The 27,000-nt window shown below is 50.9% G+C and overlaps 1 protein-coding gene across 1 annotated transcript in view; it reads right to left on the reverse strand.

Moving 5' to 3' along the window:
• The window catches only part of PRRX1 (paired related homeobox 1), a 40,491-nt gene extending 14,047 nt beyond the window's left edge, over positions 1–26,444 (reverse strand). The window contains exon 1 of the mRNA XM_053984756.1: positions 25,963–26,444. Coding sequence (XP_053840731.1) covers positions 25,963–26,203 — 241 coding nt within the window. The 5' untranslated portion in view covers positions 26,204–26,444. The remainder of the gene's footprint in view (positions 1–25,962) is intronic.
• Between the last annotated feature and the right edge of the window lie 556 nt (positions 26,445–27,000).

Here is a 27,000-nt window from a genome sequence, read left to right on the forward strand (position 1 = left end):
GGTTTTTTTTTTCTGCACTATCTTACTGTTTAAATTATTTCAATTACACAGAAAATTAAAGTATCCAAAGTTCCAGTCTTGTTAAGAGCATCAGGAACACAGAAAAAAAAGGTAACAAAGAAACATGCTCTATTTCCTTTAAGAGCCATCTCTTGTGATTCTCTCGCAGTCAGGTTCAAGTTTTGCACATAAATAAGAAGTTGTTCTGTGCATGAGCACGAAGCTTCAGAAAGGCGACACCGAATTTTTCATACCAAACCTGAGTTTTAACATTAAACAGAAAAACATGCATATTTTCAGTGTTACCCGTGGGGCTACAGCAGCTCCTCTCCGAAGTGTCTGCAATGTGGGACCTATCAGGGTGATTTTTAGCTGCCTGCACACAAGCAATTACAGATCCTTACAGAGCTGTGAACGGCTGCTGCGTGGATAGCAGGGAGAGCCCTCTGTCCCTTGAAGGCCTTTTTAATAAATCCCTACTTTATTCCTTTAACACTGTCTAGCCTCTGTTCTAGGTAGCCTCTCAAGGCATCACCCTGTTGCACTTGGCTCTGCCTGCCAGGCTGTCCTCCCTCAGGACAGTGGCCTGAGCAGAGGGAGCTCCCACCTGCACTGTGGCCAAAGGAGATATTCCCAGGTGGGATTCGGGGCACAGCACAGTCAGTGACTCTTGGCCCCTGGAATGAGGTCTTGTGGTTGTCACTTTCCAGGTGGAGAGTCTACAGATGCCTCCAAGCTCCTGAGAAGAATTTCTAGCATGCAAACAGTCTTCACCCAAACTTACCAGGCACTGGGGACGTGAGTGCAGAGGCTTTCCGCGTGTTCTGGTCTGCAGGGATAGGGTCCCATCAAAATCCCAACCTGCCCTGTTCCTGATCCACAGACAGGGCAGCACGAGAAGCCAAGAGCCCTATCCTAAGGCAAAAGTAAGCCAGAACTCCTTTTCAGGGTGGTTGCAGCTCTGGTGCTGTGCCCCTCATCTGGTGGCAACCTGTAGAGCACATGGGCAGTTACAGCAGCTAAGATGTGAGCTCTCTCTAATTATTTCAATGTTCCCACTTGCTGGAGCTGACAGAGAAATTATATTTGGGGGTGGAAAAAAAGAGTAATCATTATCCCATGGAAATCCAGAGAGCCTCCCTGGAAAGACTTAACATTAAGTGTTAATTATTGGGAGAACAACATTTGCGGGAGCAGAAGTTTATATTCTCCTCAGAAATTGGTACAAAGCCATGGAAAGTCCCCCTACATCCCACAGACCATTCTGAGTTCTGCTGCAACAGTTCTGCTTTTATATTCACTAGAGTTTTCCTTCTGGGCATCCTACAGCTCATAAGGCACACGGCTTAGTCCTGCTCTTCTAACAAGCCTTTCTGACAGGTCTTGGGGTCAGAGTGTTCCCATAATACAATAAGCACTGTATGGATCTCATAAGCTCCAAGGCACAGTATGTTATGTGTTTGGAATTCCTTGTATGCTTTTATACTTTGTTTTACATATTGTAATTTTTATATGCATTACCACATTGATCCTTGGAAAATTAATTAAAAAAAAAAACCCAAAAAACAACAGACATAATCAAAAGCAAACACATACATTTAAAAGCCTGCCAGCGGCAAATCATGTTCTGTGAGACTGCATTTTGTAACTGACAAAGAGACCAAACCACCAGGCCGTGGCGGAGATCCAGCAGTGTGGATTCACCAGGCTCGGGAGGGGACGGGATCCAAGGGGGCTGAGTTCCCCCATGTCCCCCTTCAGATCAGCCCCACGCTGCAGAGACACTGGAGCCACGACAGAGGAGCAGAAACGCACTCGCAGAGCCGCAACGGCCGAACCCCAGCACCACACCCCAAAGTGTCACACCCCGAATGTCCCAGCACAGCACTGAGCTGCCATGGTGCCAGTGTGACCTCCAGAGCTTCCCGAGAGCCTCTCGGCCTCCGCAGTCTCCTCACTCCTGGTTTTGATGCCTTCTGAAGGCTGACCTAGAACAGAGGCTGGAATAAAGAATAAAGCAGGGATTTATTAGGACGCCTCAATGGCTCCACCTGGGGCAGCACAAGAGCCCAGCCAGGGCTGCACCCAAGATGAACTCAAATGTTCACAAAATAAACGACCGGTCACAAAAACTTTTATAAGTTTTGGTCCATTTGCATATTGGAGCTAATTGTCCAATTACAGCTCCAGCTCATGTAGTCCCATCCTTCTTGTTTTTCTCTCTCCAGCCCACGTTGTTTGTGCTCTTGGGCCTGAGATTTGGATCATCTGGGAACCCTTGGTTCCCAGCTGGAGAAGGAATTGTTTTGTCTCCCTGCTCTGTGCAGAGAGCTCACCATCCCCTAATGTGAAGCTCAGACCCACACACTAAAGCAGCAGAGAATCTGAAACATAGAAAAGCTCAAACCTGAGGCATCAGTTTCAGATCTGGATCAGTGCTTGAACGTGTGTGAACTCACGGCCTTGCAAGGTCAGGGGTTTGGCTTCCAACACCTCTCCCCATCAGCTCCCCTTCCTGTGCCATGTGTCCTGATGTTTTGTCTCAGGAATGGCATTGATTCAGCACAGATCAAACTTCCCAACCTCCGCCCTGCTCCATCGGTATCTTCTCACTCCCAAAGACGCCTCTCCACGTTCTTGATCCCCTCCCTGCCCCAGTTCATTCCAGAAAACAAAAACCTTAATAAAAATGTCTCCTTTCCTGTCCAGCACCCTTTCCCTTCCCTTCTCCGCAGACTTGAAAAGCCAAGCTGTGGGACACTGCTCCCTTTCATGCACACGTGGTGTGCTCCAAACCAGCACATCAGCTCAGAGTGTCCTCCAGAGCCACCACTGCTGTTAGCTGGACCGTGCAATTAACCCCTTCCATGCAGGAGCAGACTGAAGTGTCAGGAAGGCCAATACCCACATCCACCTGGATGTACCCCACAAGCTGCCTCAAAGACAGTGGCAACAAACACCACTGCAATTAGGACAGGTTACTAATCTATTTTCCACACTCATATCCCCCTGGAGGGAGCTCTGTGGGGTTACACGTTATGCAAAAGCCACACGGTATTATTTCCACCTGCTCCCCTGCTGGATTTTCCTACTGTTCCCTTCTCTTTATGTACGGAAGTGACCCCCCAGACCTATAGCTTGCCATGAATTGTGAACAGGTGGAAGCTGTGAAGCGAAGATCTGGCACCTGAACTCCGGGCAACTCCGCTTTTAATAAATTTATTCTCACATTTAGAAAAAGTGGCCAAAAAAATCCTCGTGAACTTCAGCTAAAAAAGCTTTCAACTCAGGAAAATCAGATATTTTTGCAACAAGCTGACTAGTGCAAAAATAAAAAGGAGGGTGAGGGAAGAAAAAAGAAAGGGTTTTTGTGAAGACAGAAAAGAGCTGCTTTGGGGGGGGATTTTTTTCCAGTCCACATATCCCTTGCAGATGAACCACTTGGCATTTCAGCTGGCTCATTTTCAAATGCTGTGGCAGCCACAAGAGTCTTGCAAACACTCCCCAGCAAGCTCCTCTCAGGGGGAAAGACTGACTCAAGCTGAGTGTCTCCATGAGTTTCTCTGCTCATCCAGGTCCCCACTGTGCTGCTGAGAAGTGCCATTATCCAACAGGCATCCCGACTGGATCTGGAAATTCACTTGGATGGCTGTTTTGCTATGTGGGACCTACACAAACAGACTGACGATGACCAGTGGGATGCACATGCCAGCTGGCTCCTCTGGTAGGCAGGAACACTGCTCCCAATGGATATTTCATCTGTGTATTCCTGGAATACCCAGGACTGCAAAAATGCATGGCACAGAATGGCTGTGCCAGGACCACAGGGCGCCACGGGCCGGGAGCAGGGGAGGCGTGAACGGCGGCGAGAACACGGCAACGAGCTCTCCAAAGGCTGTGCTCCCCTTTCATTAGCATCCAAGAACAAATGTGTTTCAAGGAAATTGGACCACCACCACCTCTTCCCGAGCAAACTGGACTGGAGCCGCTGCAAAGCTTCACTTAGAAATCCATTTTTTTTTACTGCTAATGGATTTTATGGGTCCCTCTTGATCACAACTGGAAAAACGATGGCATCCAAGGTCCAGAAATAACATAACTTGAGCCTGGCTCTCAGCATCCAGCCCACCTGCCTTTTGCAAGGGCTGAGCATCCTGACCAGGAGCACACTCCTTGGGTGGGGGATAAAGGACCTTAACAGTTGCTGCAGGAGGCAAAGGGATCAGAGCATGTAGGGAGCATTTTAGAACAACTTTCTCCTTCCCAGGTCCACAGTGAAAACCTGCTCTTCTAAGGAGAAGGGACAAGGAGGCTGCTGCTGGTGTCTGGGAGATTTTTGCTGGACACAGGGACATCCAGGAAAACAGGAAGGCAGATGGGCCAGATCATGGGCTCCAGGATGCTCCACACCCCAGCTCTGCAGGAGCAAAGGGAAACCAGGCTCAGATCCCCCCTCCATCCTCTGCCTCTTCTGGACGGTGAATGCATTTCACATTAGCTAATAAATTGCTACATCTTATGTTTCTTAGCCTGCTGGAATGATGAATATTTTGGAATGTATTTTGAATGGTTCCTTGCCAGAGTGGAACAATCATCCAGAAATCTGAAATCAGAAAGCTGAAGAATGGAAAGCCCTGTCTTTCCAGAGTTCACCGCAGTTTGAAAAGCACAACTCCCAGCAGAGGAGGCAAAATAATGATTATGAGAGTTCCCGTGAATTGAGGCCCACAAGGGATATGTTGGAAATGACAACCCTTAATATGGAGTAATAATTTTTTGCCTCCAGGTGATGAATATATTATAGGATATCTGTTTATTCCTGCCCTTAATCTGCCTGAAATGTCAGATACTCTAACCTGGAGGATTGGACAATTTAGGGGTCCCGTGCACAAACGTGGGATATCTCAGCCACAAAAGCCCACTTTTGGTCTGGTGCAGGGTTAGCAGGCAGCTGCTGCTGCTCTAGCAGAAATTTAACACAATTTTTTAAAGGGCTCTAACTAATGAATCACATCCACTGCCAGACCAGCCACATCCTCACCTACCCACGAGTATCTCAAGACCAGCAAAAAGGTTGAACAGCTCGCCGAAATCAGCTCACATGGATCATCAGCCACCAGGGCTGAGCCAGCTCAGCACAAACCCCAAGCCTGGATGGAAAGTCTCCATGGATAAAGGAGACCAGAAGTGGTCTGGTCTCACTGGAGCAGCTCCAAGAAATAAGCTTTTCTCTCCCCCATAGAGATGGGCTGTCTAGACACATTGGCAAGGTTGTGCTGCCGAATTTGCAGTGCTGCATCCTTCTCACATCCAGCCTGTCAAATACAGCAAATTCCTGTCCCCCAGCCTGTTAGCATGGGCATTTTTTCAAACTTCCCAGTGTTACTCATGTCCAGAAATGCCATTATGTTCAATGAGAAGTTTTTAAACAGATTTCTCCACATGCGCAGGATGAAATCTTAGATTTTCTTTATCAACCCTCTGGCAAAATAATTTTATTATTTCATTAAATATTTTTTGCTAACAACTAAAGTAAAAATAAAGTAAATCAGGTATAAAGTATTTTTAAGCCAAGAAACACTGATATGTGAATATGATTTGCAATGGAAATGTAGGAAAAAATGTTCTCCAAATAATCAAAATACCACTCAGAAAAACCTTTGGGAGTTAGGTGATGTTTTTCACTGGAAAAACAATGTTTGAGAATATTTAGAGAGAGCCTAGCTTCAGGGCCACATTCAACACTGTATGGAAGTGCAGATTTAAACTCATCCACATCAAAGCTGCCCTGAAATAAGCAAATTACCTTCCACCAGATTCAAGACTGCAGGGGTGATTAGTGTGAGTTGCACAGATTTCTCCATCCTCAGAGGTCCTCAAAGCAAGCTAGAGGAACGTGTGCCAGGGCTAGTGTAGGTCAAAAAGCACATGAAAATTCCATATGGCCCTGGAGTAGAGGTGGACTGTCTCTTTGCTCCACATCCAGCAGCCCCGTGCTTAGAGGGGAGCAGACAAAAACCAAATCACCTCCAAATAAATCACAAGTGGGACACACTGGCATTACATTCACGCTGTTGACCTTCACAGCACAGAAAATAAAATAACAGCAAGTAATGAAACCACTTCCAGTGTGTGGTATAAAGGTACACAGAGCAGCTGTTTCACTTCAGCTGCATACACAAGTGATAGCTGGTGTGTTGGTGAGTCTTGCAGCCCCATTTCCCAGCCACTGCCAGTGCTAGCAGGGCACAGAGCCTCAGATCACCCCACTGCTGCACTGCAGACCCTGCCTCAGCCTCGCTGACCTACTGACCCCACACCTGGGATTCAGATAGATTAGACAGAAGCATCCATGGGATTGGCTTTCTCTCTGCTTCACTTCAGCACCCCTCAAGGGGACTTCTGAAACCACCTCATCCCTAGGAAAGATGTCAGCTGCCCCTGGCTGCTCACAGAAACCTCAAGAGCCTTCAACTTCACTTAGGAAATCTCCACCAACCTCTCTGGTCCCGTGAGCAAGTGTGCAGGTGGTTCCCTGTCAGAGGTGGCTTTCTCCCTCTGCCTCTTCCTCGTGCAGCTCTCCACACATCTCCCAGAAGAGGGGACCAGGGATGGCACTGGACATGCTGAGCTGGAACCAGTGAGCAGCTATGAGCAACCAGAGGCTGCTGGCCATGGGTCACCACTAGCCCAGGTGCCTGTGGGCACATCCTCCAAGCGGCCCCGCAGCCCAGCCCACTCACACCAACTTTCCAGGCTCCCCTGGAGTCACAGACTGAATTCAATTCCTGCATGGGAATCCATCAGCAGCCTGATGTGCCAACAACTGTACCTGCAACCTGGACAGAGCCTGGGTTTTCTGGTACAGGTCAGCTGCAAATGTCCTTCCGTCCCAGGCACAAGGGACACTCCAGTGTGGTGCTGGGTGCACTGAAACATCCCCCATGCAGGTCCTGGAAGATGCAAATTGCTACACAAAGCCCACTGCCATGCAGCATGGTGTAACAAAGATCAGAGCACCCAAAGAACCCAAACCAGCTGGGAGAGAACTAAAGCACGCCAGGCTGGTCCTGAAATAGGCCCTCTTTTTCTTTTAAGCACAGCTCATTAAATGTTTGCTGGAAAAACAGAAAAGCATTTTCCACAGAGAGGAGGACATCCAAGAAAAGCCCTTTCGGACATAAATTGGCAAGAGACTCCCAAGCATTTATCTTCAGCATAGAATGTGCTCTGTCAGGAGGGCTGTAACTAACAATACGCTGAAAAACACGCCACAGACTTCCACTGTATTTTATTTGGCACTAAGGGGTTATTCCTCAACACAAAGTATTCGCAACTGGCACCGGTTAAACGAGAAATTACAACCTTCAAAAGACCTATTTAGCATCAGCTGCAGAAAGTATGGAATTTGCCATGGGCTTTGATGACAACAGATTATTCCCCATAAAACGCTGCAAACGCGCTCGGCGACAATGCTTGGCACGAGCTGCCGGTTCAGCGGGGGGATTGGGAATTCAGCATTTCCTGCCCCTTCTCAGGAGGCTGCTGCCTGGTTTGGGACTGGCCATATCCCTCTCCTCAACTCTCCAGCTTGCTGCCAAGCTCAGCCACAGGGCTTGGGACACAGCGAGCTGGTTTCTGCAAGGGCCTTGCTAAGCCGATGGCTGCTAAACTCTAAGCAGGCTGCAAAGATACCCCGAGCTCATTTGCCCCACAGCTATTAACTTAAAGAGGAATATGAGAGAAGCATCCCATTCCTCCAGGCTGGATGGTCAGCTGGGATAGACTGAGGTCAACAGCGTGGAGGTTTGGGAGCTCCATCACCTCCTGATCCTGCACAACTCCACCACAAGCAGGACAAAAGGCAGCCTCCCTTCCCTGTCCCTGGATTATTCCCACCTCCCCAGGAGGAGGAAAGAGCTCTGCCACCAAACTCCTCAGGCCCTCAAGCTTTTTTCCACTCAGGCTCTGGAAAAGGAGAGCTCAGAGCTGGGAATCCTGGGTGGTGTTTGCTCGGGATGGATGCTGTGTCCACGCGGAGTGCGCGCAGGAGAGAGAGCGCGCCTGGGGAAGGGAAAGGCCATCACTGGCTGCCTGCACTGCACCAGGGCTATCTTTAGTTAACCTGGAAAAAGTGACAGGGATTCTCACAGTCCAGAAACAGTCTCCACCCTAGCTCTCAAAGGGGGCTCCAGAGAGGTCAGCCTGAGCTATGTTTTCCTGCCACAAACCTGAAGCCTGCTCAGTGAGCTGTAAAACATTCCCATCCCTCTGCTTGGCGAAAGCTTTTCTGTTTCCTTCCCCAGACCTACAGAGACAGGGGTTTATTTGGTTTATTGGGCAGATACCCTTTGTCTACCTTGTCCTGGAAGGAGATTTAGCCATCCACAGGACTTGTGCAGCACCAACAGAGAAGAAATGAGAAAACAAGTCCTTTTTGCAGGCAGCTGCAGCCCGTGGCATGCAGCCTGCCCACTCCAGCACCTGTAAAACCCAGACTGCACCAGTTAAGCCCTGCTCCTGCAAGGCCAGCAATTGTCACCTGGCTTCAAATTCAGTGTGTCTGTGAGTCTTTACTCACAGAGAGAGTAAAGAGGGGAGAGGGGAGAGCTTTGCCATGGCTGTGCCACTCAGAGCTGTTCATGCACAGCAGGAGCAGCCAGAGCAGGACCAACCTAAATATTCACGCATCCTAAGCTGGATCTTCCCAGAACTGTGCTACTGCCCCCGCTGGAGATCAGCATCGACACAGGCTCCAGACTGGCTGTGCCTTCTCTCGCTGCATCCTCTACTCTTTTTTAACCTTAAAGCTGGCTGAGTCTCATCCTTCCGCTGCACACATACTGACAGAGTTGTGCTTTTTTCATCCCAGGTTTTAACACGACCCCAGAATTTGAAGCCTAAAATAAAAATAAAATAGATAATTAAAAGCCACGATCCTTCAAGGAGTCACAGCAATGCTGAGAGTGGGCTTTGCTCTTGCTGTGCTGGCATGGCACATTCAGATAGTACGTGACAGTCTTCCCATAAAGGCTCTGGGCACACTGTTTAGTGAACCAGACAAAAGCTGGCATCCTGGCAGTAATGGCCTGTCATTAGTCAGTTGTTTTGTTTTAAAAGCTGAAGTGTGTCAGCTAAATCCTCCTGCAGAGCCAGGTGTTGCTCTAGCCACTCTCAGTCAGGCACAGAACTAAAGGCTGAAACGCCCAACTTGAGACAACGCACAGGAAAATCTCAGCCATTTCCCGGTCCACAAGTCAGATGGCAATTTCTACAGGGCAGAGCCTGGAAGGCAGACCCTGGAGTCCTCTTGGGGAAAAAAAAAAGCCTTTTAAATTTACTCTCCCAAGCCAACATCATCAAATGAGTGTCCCGGAATCCTGTTTTATTTCCCAACCTCTGACGGGAAGGAGCGCATCAAACCGCTGTCATCCGCTGCCACGGATCCTGCCCAGCTCACAGCGGATGCACCGACCACTCCCAGCTCACACTCTGCTTTTACTCAGCAGATAGCTTAAGTGCCCCCTGATGAACAGAGACACTTTCCTGAATCAAAACCAACAGGAAGAAAACCCCAAGTCTCCACGCAAAGTAAACCCAAGTTGCATTTCAACCAAATCAGGTCCCAGCATTAGAAGCATTACAGGAGCTGGAGATGAAAATCTCCTTTTGAGCTGGAAAACTCATCCATGATGAAGGATGGATGAGTTACTAAAACAAGTATTACATTTGGTTCTGGCTAACAGGACTCTGCTCAGGAGAGCTGAAGTACTCCCAATGATTATCATTTATGCACAGCTGACTTCAAGTCCTCTTGCTTGCTGAGCCCAGGCTGTGATATAACCTACAGATTTCTCCCACAAACCACTTCTGTTGTCAGGCATTTGTTTCTCAGTTGTTCTGGCGGTTTTATGGAATCTACCACCTGGGCACAGAGGTGATAAAACACCAAAACCCTCAGTCCTGGGCATGGGTTATACCCTTTCCTGGTTACCTGCCAGCCTATGGCCAAAATCAGGTGTCCCATCCTCAGTGCCTGCCTCAGGAGCCCTGCTGCTGCACTCCTCCAGAGCCATGCTCACAGAGAAGGGTGCCCATGGCCACCCTAATCACAGATCTGCCCCATAGCTCCACCAACACTGGCTGAAATGAGCCAGGCTGCCCCAAAACAACACCAAACAGCTTTGGGGTGTCCTGTCCCAGTGGGCAGCCCTGGTTACTGGGAGCAGCCTGTCTCACTTTCACCTACGCCGCGTGCTTCAAGTTTTCACACAGAAATGGCTTTGACTTCTCTCAAATCATCAAAGGAAATAAGGAAATAAATGCCAAGGGCTTGAAACCCAAACACTTTAGAAGTTGCTACTGGTAGTAACCAAAGGGGTTAGAGGAGGGGAAATGCCTCCTGTTTGCTAGAGCAGAGATGCTGCTCCTATGCCATCTCCTGCTGTGCGTCTTGCCCTTAAACTGCAAAATCAAAAAAGAGGGAAAAGTTGCTGGAAAACCCCATCAAAGATCTGCTCCTCTCTCCTGGCTTCCCATCCTCCCTGCTCCCTGTGCTGGCTGAGCTCAAGGCCGGCTGCGCCTTGCTCAAAGCTCAGCTTGCCACGCTGGAGCGAAGCGAGTCGAGGACGGGCCTCGGCCCTTTGAAGCAGCCACAACAGAGAGGACATCCTCTCCTCAGGGACGTGCCACACGGGGCTGGCCCGGCCACCGCACAGCAAAGCCAGCCTGGAATGTGTGGCAAGCAGGAGAGAGGCAGTGATGGAGAAGAAGCCATGGGGCAGAGCTCACAGCAGCCTCCCACAGGAGCTGGGTGTTCAGAGAGCAGGCTGTACCCTCAAATCCCAAATCCCTCGAGATGCCTTCCAGAAGGGCAGCCCAGCTTTCCCAGCTGGTTTCAACTGGCTTGCCAGAGGAAATGCTTACAATGCAACGCGCTCTTTGCCTCTGATCTCATGGCAGCTTTTGAGGAATTGGCCAATTTCAACCACGTTTTGACCACTTGAACAGAAATTGTGAAGGTAATTCAGCTCCTATTAGTTTTTTGAAAACCTGGTGGCTCGGTAAAAGGAAAGAGGATTATTAATGTCAGCAGAAAAGACCAAGCAGCTGGATGAGCTCAAGCTTTTACAAGACACAAGAACCCAGTCTCACACTGCTGCTCTAACAAAACCAAGGAAAACACCAGCAGAGCTCAGCCCAGGTTGCTCCATGGGCATCCCTGGAGGTGCACAGTGGCAGGAGCAGCACTCCCACCTCCATGTAAGGTGGCACCTTACCTTACCACCACCCCCCACCTTCCTGGTAATACCAGAACTGGAAGAGCTGACTGAGCAGACCAAGCTCCAGATTTTGGTGTTTTTAACTATTAATTGTGGAGAAAGCTGAGATGGAGACGATGGGGAGTGCAGCACCAAGTGCACCCGTGTGCCCTGCAGGGACGGAATGCAGCCCCTGCTCCTGGGGCGACACTGGCCACCCCACCCCGGCCATCCGTGTTCCATTCTGCCACAGACCTTCCTGTGGGCTCGGGCCAGTAGATGGCACCAGAATAACAGAAAAGCCCCTCTGCATGTCCCCACATGTCCCGCAGCACCATCCCTTCCCCAACACACAGGGCACGGGGCACTGGCACCAACCGATGGCTCTCAGCTCTCTATTTTAAAAGCCTGTTCAGAGCTGATTTCCTCGGAGCTTCGAAAGCTCTACCATGCAAAATCCGTGAGAAAAAAAGAGATTTCAAACTAATAGATACCCTGCCTTTTGGAGGCTTATAAAATCTCTCCTTCTTTTCCTCCGGCAACTTAGATGCTGCTTTAAATGAAACACAGAAAGTATTTACCCAAAGCATCTGCTTTCTCCATAATTGCTTCAATTTGGAGAAGGCTTCCCCTATCCAGCCAGAACTGGCAGAAGTTCTCTGCCTGCTGCATTCAAACAGGGTCTGCATTTCTTGATGTAGAAGCAATTCACTTGAGAAGTGCCAGGCTACATTTTTAGGTGGGAAGGTCCCCTTATCTTTGGCTCTTGTGACTGTCAACACTGTTAGAGGACAGACCAGTGCTGCTTCCCCAGCAACTTCTGCTGTCAGCTAATGACAACGTCCCTGACTCCAGTGGGTTGAGCATCATCTCAACCCTCTCAAAACAGGCAACAGGACAGGCTCAGGCCAGAGTGGGCATCTTCCCCGGGAGGTACTCACTTCTCTCTTGCACACCAGGTGTGCAAGAATTTTTCTCTTTATAAAGAAGATATCCCAAAACAGAATTAACAGCCAGTGCACATCCCGCAGCAAAATCCATCCACATCACGGAGAGTTAAGGATGATCCTACTCCCATTCCTGCCTTGTGGTACCTCCTGATCATCAAGGTGAAAAACCCAGTTTTCAGAAGGACCTGGGCAAAGATGATGGTGGTCTCCAGGGATGGTCTCTGCAGAACAGACAGGACCCAGTCCCTGTCTCAGCTGTGGCGTGTAACAAGATGTATGTGGGCACTACATGGTGACACCAAACACCCTGGAGCTGCAGCCACGGCTCTGCCTGATTCAGAAGCTTGAATCCTGTGGCAGGCACATTCTTCTCTCTCTCAGGATTTTTTCATAGAGGAGCACAGAGGAAAGAAAGAGAAAACAATTTCTATTTCTGCTCCTTGCTTTTCCCATGTGGAATGTGTTTGGAGAATTGTTTACCTGGGGTGATTGCTTGATTGGATTCTGGTGAGGATTGTTTGAGCCTGGTGGCCAATCCAATCCACCTGTGGCTGGACTCTCACGAGAGGGTCACGAGTTGTGAGTTAGATATAGTAGTTAGAACAAGTAGGTTTGTAGTTTTAGTATCTCCTTTAAGTAGTATATTATTGTATTATAGTGTAGTTATAATAAAGAAATCATTCAGCCTTCTGAACCAGAGTCAGACATCAGCATTTCTTCCCACCAGGTTCACCTGCATTTACAATAGAATCCTGCTTGGAGGATCTGGGACAAAATCAGAGACCACCCAACTTTTCACACCCAGACTGGGTTTTGAACATGGCTCAGCCCAGCAAAGTTTTAAAGCAGTTTGATTATTTCGATCTTTCCCCCACATCCCCGTTATTATTCATACTGAAGGAAAGCGTAATTCCTCCAAACCAAACCGCTTGCCAAACCATTTCTCGGCACATTTTTTACTCAATGTCCCTTCTAGGAACAGAGCACATTTGGAAACCTCCATGACTCCATGCTCCTTGGCCAGCAGCACGTCCATGACCACATGTCCGCAAACACTGAGCATCAGGGCTGGAAAATGACCACGGCAGCCAGGTGGAAAAAGGCTCCCACTGCCACGGGCTCAGTGGTGGAGCAGAGAACCAGCCACGAGGGCTTTCTTTTATGAACCTTCCTGGAAGAGCTGCCCTTCTGCAGCTCTTTGGGCATTCCTGTTTTAGCAGCTCTTGCCCTGCTGGTGAGGACTGAATGTGCAGCAGAGTGTGGATGCAGGGGATGGGTGACTGCTCTGATCATCCCAACCCTGCAAACCCTTCTGCTCCCTTCCCTTGCCAGCCCTGCACAGCCACCTCTGACCCCCCCAAGGAGCTCACCCCACCACTTCAGAGATGCTCTGTCCCACGAGGATGCTGAGCACGTTTATCCCTCTTCCCACCACTGATTAGATCTGCAGCTCTCCCTATTTTCCTCTTGTTTTCCCCGAAGCTGGCAGGGTTGTAGCTGCAGGAGACACTGCTCGCTCAGAGCCGCAACCTGGCCAGAAATAGCAGAAATCACACACTGTGAGAAGGCCCGCTGCCTTCAGAGCTGCAGTGAACTCCAAAGAGGTCCTGAAATACAAGAGAAAGTTGTGCTATTCCCATGGCTTATGTTTGCCCTTCACAGCCCTGCAGAGGCTTTCCTATCTCTGTTACTCCTAACAGTGGGATTTTGGAGAGGGGACTGTCCCATAACCGTGTGGCAGCTGGCTCACATAAGGGCCTGAGTTATGATCAGAGATGAGGACATTGCTTTCCTGTTGTGTTTCTCGCTATGTTTTGGTTCAAACCTGTAAACAGACTCATACCAAGTGGATCTGTGTTCTCCATCTGGTCCTGTGTTCTGATTTCCTGGCAGGAACATCCCTGACACTGGATTGTGCAGCACATCTCCCATCCCTCGGCCAGAGCCCAGCTCTTCAGTTTCTGTGTGAGACTCAGCCATAGCATTTCACCCAGTCAGTCACCCCACTGGTGAGACCAATAACTCATGCCTGACAAAAGCTGCTCCTCCAAAAGGGCTTCCAGACATTCACGGATGCAGCAGCCAGCGCTCTCCTTTGGAGTTATTTCTAGTGACTGCACAGCATCTCACAGCTAAAAAATGTGTTCCTACCTCCTCTGAATGCATGTCTGGCTTTTGCTTCCAGCCACTGGCTCTCATTCCACCTTCTTCTGATAGATTAAATGCAGGGGGGAGAAAGACTTCTAACTAGAAAGTCACAGAAACGTGGATTTCACTTCATCATCACAAGTGTCTGGAAGAACCCTTGCCACTGTGTGGCCCAAAAGGGACAGTGATCCGTCACACAATCTAAAGTGCTCCCACTCAGAGTGGAGATCAGGGAAGCAGAGCAGAGAGCAAAGTCCTTCTGAGGATTCCTGGGGAGCAGCACCATGGGTGTAGCAGGAGAACAGGGAGCCTGGCATGAAAAAGCAAGAAAACCAGGATTCAGCACCCAGCTCCACACAGAGTTCTTCAACCCCCCCAGAACAAGGCATCCCCCTCATTTGCTGTAACCTCCTCCAGACATCGGCTCTCTCTGGTCAGAGGAACACACAAAATGCACAAAGGCAAAGATGAACCTGTCTGGACTGATGAAGGGCAGCTTTCTGGGGCGCATTTCCTGCTAACCACATCCCAGTTTTTCTTTTCCATCATTCCATCCAGTGACTGTGACCCTTCCCCATCCACACTCAGCTCGATGGGTGCCTCCTGCCCCACAGGCATCCCAGCTGAACACAGCACAGCAACCTGCCTGGAATGTGTGGGAAATTCAGAGGCAGCACCAGTGTGCTGCTAGATTCATCTGTTAGATGAATCTCAGGATTAAACAAGTTCCCACTAAAGTCATGCAGCCACTGAAACTTGGGATGATTCCCTTCCCAAGGTAGGATGAGCTCTACGCTGTTTATTCCTTGACATGTTTGTCTCCATCACATCTGTCATTGAAGGCTCAACAAGGTTTCCTTCCAAGGAAATCTCTTCCAAGTTTTCCTTATCCTCTCTAGACCTGGGGTGATTTCCCTACTGCCTCACATCTGCAATGGCAGTAGGTGGGCTTGGAATTCAGTTCATACTTGAGCCTGAGCACCTCTTCCTTCCTTTTAAACTGGAGCTGGAGCTCTCTTTACCTCTTCTCTGGACTCTGTTTGACTCAGTCTGCACCTTCCTTGACACACAGAGTCCACCTGGAGCCCTCCCCAGGGCTGAGCAGCACAGGGAGAAGATGCCCCACAAACAAGGCAAAGCTGTAGGACATGCTGGGGGTGAAAAACATCTGCCTCTGATAAAGATGTGGCGTTCTGCATTGAGCAGGAGAGCTGGTCCAAGGCCAGACAAGCAGATTTGCAAAAGGCATGGATCCACAGCACTCAAATGGAACCTCTTTGCTCCCAGTTCATCCCCCCCTGGCACTCAACACCAGCAGATCCCGTGCTGCCCTCCTTTCCAGGGAGAAACACTGCACTGTGACATGGGGAAATCTCTGTGATCTCACCAGAGGAGCACGGGCAACCTCTTCCCCCAGCAAGCCAAAGTTCTCTACTGGGAATCACTGGTGGAGACGAGTCGGATCCACCCCGCCAGGGCTCCCGTGGGGGAGCAGCTCCCCCGCAGCTGGAGGGCTTGGCTGGTGGCAGGGCATGGAGCAGGAGGGTTTGCACCAAAATAGGTCATTAGTGAGCAACGTGGGGTTCTGCATTCTTCTCCAAGCCCTGCGTTTTCCTAACGGGAATGCCTCAGAAAACCCAGTGGGGGGGAAAGAGGAATTTACAGTTCCCTTCCAAAAACCAGTCTTTGTTTGTTTGATCGTTTTTTTAAATGATCGAGTAACTTGTGAATACATTTTCTGATGATTCCCACATCCTCCCAGCTGGAGAACTGTTCATGAACAGACTCCAAGCTCTGTAAATGAGCTTGTTAGTCATAAGTCTTCAAACAGGCTTGATAAACAACTTTCAGCCTGCAGGATATTCATCAACCATTCTGTCTGCCTGGTCTCCTGACACTAATTTATTACTTACAAGAGAGATCCCTCTCCTAAATCACAGGTGATTGTTTCTTTTTACTGATTAGTTGATTAAAAAAAAATAAAAAATTGAGGAGAAACAATGAAAAACAAATCACAAACAAGCATAGTGCTGCAAGCACTTATTCCTGAGCAGTCCTCCTAGTTTCCATGATACGTATTAGAAGTTTTCCAAATGAAACAAACTGTAAGTAACGATCTTTTTTGGCCAAGCATTCAAGAGCAGGCTGTAGCCAAGAAAAAGAGTGTGACCAACCCAACCAGCCGCTGGGAATTTCACTGCCTGCCACCAAACACTCCAGGGACCTTCCAGCTGATCAGCACATGCTGCTCCTTGCACGCCTTGGGCTTGTGGAGAGCCCAGGCACCTCAAGATGTTCAGGAGATCCACATCCACGTGCAAAAACCTAAACCTGAAAGCTATCCCAGCCCACGGGTGGGCTCACACAGCAAACAGCTCTGGCCCCATGGGCATGGGGTGCACTCAGGAGCATCCGAGCATCAGGTGGGCTCCCTGCAGGAACAAACCTTGCTGAGGGCACTCCAGGTCTTGCAAGGGGATATTCTCAATGCTAACTCCACGAAGACAAGCAGATGAAATAGCAATTTGCTGGGGATGGTGCAGAAGGAGGAGAATCTTCCCAAACTACTGTTTAAGCCAAGCTCTTGCATAACACACGTAGCCGGAAAATTCCAAAGGCCCTAATTAGGGCCCAGGGTTGTACCCAGTTATATTGGTAGGAAAACTGAGGCATGGCAAGGTGATCCTGGGAGAGAGCACAGAGTAAAACAGACCTCAGGATTCTGTGGCCAACACACAAAGGTGTATTTGAGCAACAAAAGTCGGGCTGGGTCATCCGGTCTGATGTTTGGAGGAAGAAAAGCCCTTCTGTTCCAGCTGAGATTTTGGGTGCAAGCCTTTTCTGGCTAGGCTGCTCCCAGCACCAGCACACACCTGACCCTAAAAACCTGCCCTACAGTTCTCCCAAGTGGAGCAGCCCTCACTGCCTGGGGAACACACGGAGCAAACGCCCTCCTCAAGGGGCTGCCTTGTATGCGTGCATCAAATCCATGCTGGGCTTCCGCCACCACCTCAGCTCCCGTGGAGAGACACTGACAGAGTCCCATCAACAGTCACAGTAAAGGCACCAGAATGCAGAGCTTAGCTCTGGGCTGGTCTTGAGAGCGTTTTTTCCCTCACCCTCAGTGTGAAATCACCAACACAATTGCTCTGACAAGCTCAAGTACTCAGCACTGGACAGGCAGCGCTACAGCCCGTGCCTACAGCCAGCCTTCCCTGGGACACAGCCTGGTCTCCAGCCTTCCTGGTCCACAGGAACCATCCATCCCAAGCAGGAACTCTGGGCTGGATTCACAACCCCCTGCTCTGTGCCCGCCACCCAGGGTAAAGGCGAGGCTGCTGGCAGGACGATCCGCACGAAGCGCTACCGGCACTTCGGGCCACAGGGTAGGAAGAGTGCTCTAAAGCTTGATGGGAAACCAGCCCTGTGGGCACAGGAGCTGCCTGCAGAGCCACCAGCAAGGCCAGCCCTTTGCAGCAGCAGCCCCAGAGCATTAACACTCTGGTTTCACTGTTACGGCTCAGGCACTTTTCCCTTTTAAGTCCAACCCATCCCCACTGAGCCCCGACGCGGCTGAGCTGACACGGGGAGGGAGAAGTGACAGCTCTTTGAAAGCTGCAAGCATCCCTGTATTTTTTTTTTTTTTTAACAAATGTGGATCATATTAGTGACACTTCCAAAAAAGAAGATGATTTCCAGAGGCACCGAGCAGGTCTGGAGGGCCCTGCTGGCACACTGGCTGCAGCTCAGCCTGGCTCTCCCACCACTCACTCAGCAGAACAAACCCCAGAGCAGACAGACCACTCCAGGCCCCCAGGAGCTCAAAACCTACTCAACCTTCATTGCTCCAGCACCTACACTCAGAGGGCTGGAAGATGCTTGGATGCTGCCTTCTGCAGCCACCCACCCTTGCTCCATCAGCACCAGGCACCCTGCTTTGATCCCAGTGCCCTGCTGCTCTCTTCAGAGCCTGATTCCATTCTCTTTTTCCAAGCCTGCCCACTCAGCAGCTGCTGTTGGCAATTCCCTCTTGCCCCAGACTGGCAGGACCACGAAGAACTTTGATTTTGCTTTGGTCAGGGAGGCCAGAGGAGAAGTTCATCTGCTGGTGGGCTCAGAGCAGGAAGCAGTGTCCCCAAGCTGCTGATGAGCTCCAGCTCTTGGTGCAAAAGCAGTTTTGCTGCCTGAGCAGCTCATCAAGACGTGGAGAGGGTCCCAGCCAGATCTTGAGCGTCTCTTTGGATGTTTGCCCTGCCCAGCAGTCTTGCTGACTGGCTGGAGTTTCTCCTGTAGGAAAATTTCTCTAGCCAGAATGGGGGAAAATTTGGGTGGAATATGAACTGGATGCTGCAATAGGATGTAGTGATTTGTTAAGAGTGCAGCTGGCTCCCTTTGCCTCTCATCTAACCTTCCCTTCCAGGAACATGAGGCACCAGGATGTCCTGGGCTGCCACCCCAAGGCAAATGTTCACTTCACATGGGCACGTATGAAATCCAGACTGTCTGGGACAGCGCTTTAAACAGTGGTGTAACCTTTTCTCGGCCCCTGGAGGTGAGAGAGGAGCCCAGAACACCATGTAAGCTGAAATAGATGCTCCCTGGCTTGCTCATCAGGCCTCGCTTCCCTCTTGGCCTTCACAGACTCATCCTTGCAGATGCCAGGCTTTCCACTGCAGGAGGTGGCCCTCAGCTTCGGCACCACTGCTCCCTTCCCTTCTCAGCCAGAATCCTCCAGACACTCTCACTTGAAAGAAACTTCTCTTTAAGTGATGGCCCCAGAGTGGCAGCAGCCAGGCAGGGCAGCTCTGCTGAGCTCCCATCCCCACCCCAAGGCATCACAGAGATCAGCTGGGCCCAGCAGGAACAGCGCAGGAAGGGAAACACAGGTGAGGAGCACAGCACAGATTTCCAGGGCAAACCTACATTTACAATGCAAAGGTGAGCAGGGCCGTGAAAAACTTCAAATTATCTCCAGCTAAGGAATGAAATGGATGGAGTTCTTCCCTGGGAGGGTGGGCAGGCCCTGGCACAGGGTGCCCAGAGAAGCTGTGGCTGCCCCTGGATCTTGGAAGTGTCTAAGGACAGGCTGGACACTGCTGGCAGCACCCTGGGATGGTGGAAGGTGTCAGGGTTGGAACTGGATGATCTTTAAGGCCCCTCCAACCCAAACCATTCCGGAATTCCATAAAACCAATCATAGCTGAAAAGCCCCTGAGGTGCTGAGGAGCTTTGGGAGCTGTGCTGGCCCTGAACAATGGGAAAACTGTCCCAACAGAGGGTAACAAAGGACAAATCCCTACATTGTAGGGCTGGTGGCACCTACATCTACATGTGTGAGTTTCCACTGAGTCTGTAACACAGAGCCTCTGTAGAGATCTCCAGCGGGTAGTAAGAAGTTGGATTTCTGCTGCATCTCCCCCTCAGGAGGAGGCACTGCTGCCATCCTTCTCCATGCCCTCCAGACTGCCATAAAACCCACTGGGATTTCACCCCTCCTCTGAGCTGCCTGCTCTCCCACCAGAGCAGCCAGCAGGTTCTGAAGATATTTCCCACATGCAGAGACCAAACAACAGGTTTTTCTTGGGGGAACCAGACTAAAAACCTGCTCCACCACCCAAGCAGAAGCTGAAGCCTTTCTGTAGCCTGCATGTAAAGCCAAGAGGACAGTTCAAACATCAGAGCCGTGGACAACAGCTCCTCCAGCCAGACTGTGATGAGTCTCGCTTCAAATCCCCATAATCCGCCCCAAAATCCAAGCCTCCTTTAGGAAAGGCGAGCAGGGTGGGGAACCAGCAGTGCAGTGATTCATCCTCCCCAGAAACAGAGGCCCAAGTCTGGAATACTGTGACACTTGGTAAATATTCGTGATGTACTTCATTATGCAACAGAGGCCCAGCAGGAACACAGCTCCCTCAGGGCTACTTAATATGGGTTTCAAAAACGATTAAATATATCATAAACAACTCGCAACCAGGAATAAACACCTATAATCCCATCAAGTCATTCTGCTGATGTCAAAAACCATGGGAGTCAACTCAGTTACCGAGGGGAAAAATAAAAATACATCCTTGAAGGAATTACAGTCCTGCAATTCTGTGTCTGCCTTGTCAAAAGCCCAACTCTCCCAGCCCCTCTTGCTTATGCTCTGTCCGTGCTCTTGCTCTTTTTCCTTTCAGGTTTCCTCACATCGCAGATTTTGATGCATTCTGCACTTCTGCCGAGAGGCAAAAGGATCGAGCGCCTGACTGCAGACAGCAAAACCGTTCCATGCCCGCACAAAAATACTCCACCAGCTGAAAAAAAAGACCTTTTTTTGCATGACTCAAGGCCGCTGGTCAGGTCTTCAAACACTAATACTCATCAACTGGCACACACATAAGTGGTCCATTGAATCACATGCAATGACTCGTGTGAGTAAGGCCTGCACAAATTCACCCTGAGATAATATTTTCCCATGCAATCACTGCTTTATACATCATCAAAAAGACAGAAAATAGACTGGCTAGCACTGGAAACTCAGTGCAGATGACAGAAAGCTGATGTTCATTAAAAGCATTCAAGCAGTTTAGACCAAACCTTTCAGTTTTATGAGAGATTTCAAAATCTAATTTTCATGGAAATGTTTTCATTACATTAAGGGGGGAAGGAGGGAAAGTAAAAACCTTCAGCAAAATCTTTTTCAAATTAAAAAGTTGGAAGCTCTGAGTGGATGGATTGAAAACACAAATACCATCAGCAAATTATGAGACCATGAGAACCAGGAAGCAAAACTGATTATGATCAAAAAAAAAGTGAAATTCACAAACAAATAGAAGTTTCTTTTCACCCCTCAAAAGGAAAAGCACTCACAAACAGAGCCAGCTCCCTCCTCTACATTCACGTGGCTCTTTTTCCTTTGTTAACAACAGTACCTTGACCACTTTCGTTTATTTCTTTGTGCCATTTTGTTTTTTAAGACTCCAGATATGTGGCAGAGCCGCATTTCCATCTTCTGTCTTTGTCCAGAAGCTGCAGAAATTTACATAACAAACACAAAACGCTTTCCCACTTCAAACTGCAGGATTCAGGGATGCAAGAAAAATATCCGACCCCGCGACACTTGCCGGAATAACCACGCATCTGCCAGCCTGAGGCCAAAATTAGATAGATATGCCCAAGGAACATAAATGGAAAGGAGCTAATCAAACTTCTAACAACTGCTTGGTGTTAGTTATCTGTTACTTAACCTTTAGTCAAGCAAACTCTCCTCAAAGCCTCGAGGAAAACCGGCACGCGCAAAGATTTTGCCGACAAAGAACTGTGTTTTTTTCAGGCAGATAATTTACAACAAGCGCCTTAAAAACAATAATGATCTGATCCTGGCTTTTCCTACATCCGTTTCTGGAAGGGGAGAACTCTGGAGAGTCTTTCTTGTGGAAGATTCGCTGCTGTTGGTGGCCGGCACCAGCCGGCTTCCCCGGCTCACCCTGCTGGAACCGGGGGACACCAGCACCAGCTGCTGCCCCAACACTCTCTGTCCATCAGCAGGACAAGACAGGAAGAAAACTCCTGGGTTCAATCAATTTTCCCTCTCCTATTTATCAGTTGTACATCCCCTGTCTACGGACTCAGCATCTTCTAGGAATAAGGGCTGTGATTTACTAACAAAAGAGATGCTCAATACTCCAAGATAAAGCAGAGGCTTGCAAAGAAAACCCTGCAGATGTCCCAGGCGCTTCTTCTCGCCTTCATCCTCAGCAACTCAGCAGCCCAAGGAATTGCTTTCCACATTTCCAAGCAGTGACAGAGCTTTTCCACCTCTTTTTACGAAGGTGTATTTTTTTTTTTTCTGAAGGATGGGGAGGCACAGGGGCACAGACAATTCAGTACTTAAGACACACTCTTTTACTCCTGCAGCAATCTCACTTGTTCTCATTAAAAAGAGGCAATTAAGGTAAAACGAATAGCCATGTGGGAGCAGACCCAAAGTCCTCCAGCTCAGGATGCTGTTTCAGACAGCCAGGAACAGCAGTCAGAGGGTTTAAGCCCAGGCAGCAAGGGAGAGATCTCTGCCCCAGCTCATCCTTCCAGCCTGTGACTGGTGGCTCCCTGAGCCAGACGCTGCCGCCAAACACGGCTGCAGTGAGCAGCCATCCTCAGCCCTCCCTGAATTTGTCAGTCCTTTCTTGAAATAACACCTATTTCTGACCTCTGCAAAATCCTGGGGTGACGAGCCCCATCACCCAACAGTGAGAAGGCTGAAAAAGCCTTTCCTCGACCTGCTGCCAGAGAAGAGGGGCTGAAGCCACATCGATGCTCTGCGTGACCTGCCTGAGCAGAGGAACGCACTCACCTTGTCCCAGCAGGATTTCTGGGATTTCCTTGAGAAGGAGCAGCAGTACTGAGGGGTCACGATGATCACTGGGACAGAAAAAAAATCATGGGGGGACTCGGGCAGCCTGTGCCCAGCTTTGTGAATCAGCCTGATATAATGTCAGCCACCTGAGTGCCAGCGCTTTTATACTGAAGAGAGACTAAAGGACAGCAATAACCCCAAAACACAGAACTTGAGCATGTAATGGACTGAAGCACGGTTCATTCACTCCTTACAAAAGAAATCCCAGCATAACTGTTTTTCTTTTGCTGTTCATGCTTTCTCCACGCCATTTTATGAGCCATCAATAGTGAGTCTCAAACAAACCAACCAAAAAAAAAAAAAAAAAGCAGAAGTCAAAAATACCCATCTGAAAAAAACCAGAACAATTGAGAATTACCCCAGAGCCACAAGCTCTGGGAAGCCACAGGCAAGTGACAGGTTTCTGTCGCCCTCAAAGGGCACAAAAGCAATAGGAGCTCATTGCCCTTTCTGGGAAGTTTGGGGGATCCCCTCAGCTCAGCTGGGACCTGCACTTTCATCCCAGCTTTAGCCGGACTCAGCGAAAGTTGCGCTACCACAGCAAGAGTTGGTTTTATCTTAACAGGTTATTTTGTGACAAATTGGAACCGGGACTGCAAAGCTTTCCCAGCTAAGCAGCAGAGGCACGGAGGTTTGCCCTGATGTTATCAGCTTTTAGGGTAAGGCGTTCAGAGCGAGGAGTTGAAGTGAACTTGGTAAGAATGACAGCTCTGCAGCACTGCTGCAAACTCAGCTCCCTAACCCACGGACAGCTCTCCCTGCAAGCGTTACAACCACAGCTACTCCCAGGAATGTTTTTTCTTTTCAATAAGAGAAACATTTTATCCTGAACCTCTCTCAAATAAAACAGTGGTGAAATATTTCCTTCAATCTCAAACATCCAAATAAAACCTTCTGTAATTTCTGCGTCAAACTACTTCTCTTAATTTTTGTTTACAAAACCAGCACCAATAATTTGGTTTTTCACTTCAGTTTGGAACAAAAATCAGTGGCAGACCAGCTGATTTTCCTTCAGGCTGGAAGAACATTTTTAGTATTCTTGAGAAATTTACAATTTCTTCAAATGGCTTTTACCTTTTCTCACTTAAAAGCATGGAGAGTAACTGACCCCTGTGTTAGATTTTCCACTGGACCAGTTCTCATTTTTCACCGAGAAAAGCTCCTACCCCTGTTGCACTTCCAAGCTCCAGCACAGTCCTTTTCCTGCATGGATTGCATAACACTTCACCGAACACATGCAGCAGGTAGGGAAACTGAGGCACGGAGACTCCTGGGATGTGCTAAATGCATCCATGAGAGAGCCAGAAAGCCCAGATGACAGTTCTGCCCACTAAACCTGGTGGAATTTATTCCTCTCCCTTTTTTCCCTTTTTTTTTTTTTTTTGTCGTTGCTTACTTTAGAATACTTCTAAAACTTTCTAATTCACCGCAACGATATTAAAACTTTTACAGCTTTCAGAGAATTTCTAAATTATTTGAAGCTGTAGTTTGGTCCCTGCTCAGCAGTGCTGGCTAGAAAACAAACTCTTGGACTACTTTTTTTTTGGGGGGGGTTCTTTTCATGCTTTAAGAGCAAGGTGAGTATTGGTGAAACGCAGCTCTCCCTTTCCATGCTGACCAAGCTCACAGCTGGCAAGGGGCAACATCAGGAGTAAATCAGGAGTAAATCCAAATAAAATATGATAAACTAAATTGGCTACAGAGCAGAAGTAAAAAAAACGTTGTCTGCATTTGATATCTTGCGGATTCTCCAGCGGCACAAGGAGCTGAATCGGGGGCAGCCGCAATCACCGTTTTCCCCACTAAAATACACACCTGTGGAGCCAGAAATTGCAGTTTTCGGGTCCTGGGAAGGGAAATATTTGCAAGCCATGTCCCAGCGGCGGTGGATCCGGCTCTCGGGGGAGCAGAGGAGCGGCTCCGGCAGCCGCGCACCGCTCGCTCCGTTCCGACCGCGCTCCTGGAGGATGCTCCCCGCCGGGAACGCATCCGGCCGGGCCGAGCTCGGGGGTCCCACGGGCGCTTCTGCAAGGAGCGGCTGCTTTTGGGAAGGCTTCCCGCTTCCCCAGCTCGGTTTCCTTCGGAACACCGAGAAAACCACGTCGGATCCACGGGGAAAAGAGGCGGGGAGGCGGCTCCCGCGGGGGAAAAAAAAACAAAAAAAAACCCCAAAAATCAAACCAACAAAAAAATCGAAAAGAGAACGAAAATTGCAATTGGCATTTTCGTTCGCTTCTCGTTTCGTTTCGTCGTTTCTTTCCCGTTTTTCGCCGGGAAGCTCCCTCGGAAGCGAGCCCGTGTCCGCAGAAGCGGCCAGCCCGAACCCCCACGGAACTCCCTGCGGCCGGGGATGTAATTATTTTAGCAGAGAGCGGCTAAAGGGGGGTTACTGACCCTGCACAGCCCCTGCACAGCCCCCTCAGCCTTTCTGACAGCGCTGCGCTTGGAAAACGCCGCGCAAGCCGGCGCCCATCCCGCTGCCCGCGGCCGCTGGGCTGGCTGGCTCACGGCTGCTCGAGCTGCCGAGCTCGGACTGCTCAGGACGGGCAGCTCAGAGACCGGTCTGGCCCCCTGCCCTGCCCGCCTGGATCGGGGAGAACCGGGGCTCGGGGGAGAGGCAATCTGCCGCTCCGCTTGGGAGCCGCGCACGCACCCTCGGGCTGTTTGCGAGCCCCGGCGCTCCCGGCAGGGCATCGGACGATCGTCCGGACCCATCCAATCCCTGAGCAGCCTCCCGGTGTCCCGCAAAGCACGGCGCCGGTGCCCGCTCCGACGGGCAGGACGGACGGACGGATGGAGGGCGGCTCAGCGCCCACAGCGCCTCGCCTCGCCCCGTCCAGCCAAGCGCCGTTCTCAGCCCACCCCGGCAAGGAATGGACGAGGGGGGCCGAGCCCGCGGGCCCGATCCTGCCCGCTTCTGCTCCCCGGGATATTCTCCGCTTCCCCGGAGGGTGCAGGAGCCTCGGCACCGGACCCGACGGGCGCGGGCGGCGAAGGGCACCTCGCCCCTTTCCCGGGACGCGGCTGGGGAAAAGAAGGGTTTTCACACTCCGGTGGGTGCCGACCCCGCCGGGACTCCCGGCACGGCGGGGAAGGGCGGCTCGGGGAGCGGGGGAAGCCGGGCTAAGCACCAGCGGAGCCCCCTCGGAGCCGGCACCGCCCGCCGCGGCTGCCCCGGCGAGAGACGGGAGGATGCCCCCGCACTTACTGTCCTGCTGCGGGGTGTCGCTGCCGCTGGTCAGCCCGGGGGACTCCAACAAGCTCCGGCCGGGCTCGCCGCCGCCCTCCTCCGCCTGGGCGGCCACCATGTCGCCCGCCTCCTCCAGGTCCAGCAGGTGACTCACGGAGAAGTTCTTCTTGGCTTGTAAATTGTCCAGGCCGGCGGGGCCGTCGAGGCGGGCGGGCAGCAGGGCCTGCCTCTCCATGGCGTGGGCATAGCTGGACGCCATGGTGCCGAGCGGGGCTTTTCTGCCCTCGCCCCCCGCGGGCGCCCACCGCCCCCGCGCCCCCCCAGCCGCCGGCGCTTCGAGGGGGGGAACGCGCAAGGAGCGGAGCGGGGCGAACGGGACGGGACCCGACGGCGGCGGGTAGGGAAGCCCGAAGGGGAGCGGGCAGGGCCGGGCTTAAAACATGCCGGAGGGGAGAGGCGGCGGCCGGCTCGGGGCGCCGGGGCGGCGGCGCGGGGAGCTGCCGCCGGCCGAGAGGCGCAGGGCGGCTGTGGGGCCGCTGGGGCGGGTGCGCCCCGTCCCTCCGCCCCCGCTGCCGCCGGCTCCGCTCCCTCCGCCCCTGCGCTGCCCTCCCCTCCCCTCCGCCCCGCACTTCAAACGGCGGGGGCGGCTCCGCGCCGCTCCGGGCACCGGGGGAGGGCGGCCCGCGGGGCCCCGCCGGGACGTGGCACCGGGACGGGGGTGGCAGCGCCGGCCCCGCCGCGCTCGCTGGGGACCCGCGGGGGGCGGCCAAAGGGGGGGTGCTGGGCGGTCCCCCCTTGTCGGCCGGCGCTGCACCTGGAGGGGAGGGTGGACGCGCCGCTGGGAGCGAGGAGAGGAATAGCGAAAATGAGAAATGCAGATGAAAAGGTGAGCAAGGGTAATGGAAGAGAAAGTGCGAACAGGAGAGAGGGAAGGAAGAGGAAAAACAGCGAAAGAGGAAGAAAAAGTGCAGCAGAGAAGTGAGAGAAACAGACCAATACAGGAGTAAAGTGAAAAGAACAGAAGGGAAGGGGGAAAACCCAAAAGAACCCGAGGAC

This window comes from Vidua macroura, chromosome 9, assembly GCF_024509145.1.
Source record: "Vidua macroura isolate BioBank_ID:100142 chromosome 9, ASM2450914v1, whole genome shotgun sequence".
NCBI classification, from domain to species: domain Eukaryota; kingdom Metazoa; phylum Chordata; class Aves; order Passeriformes; family Viduidae; genus Vidua; species Vidua macroura.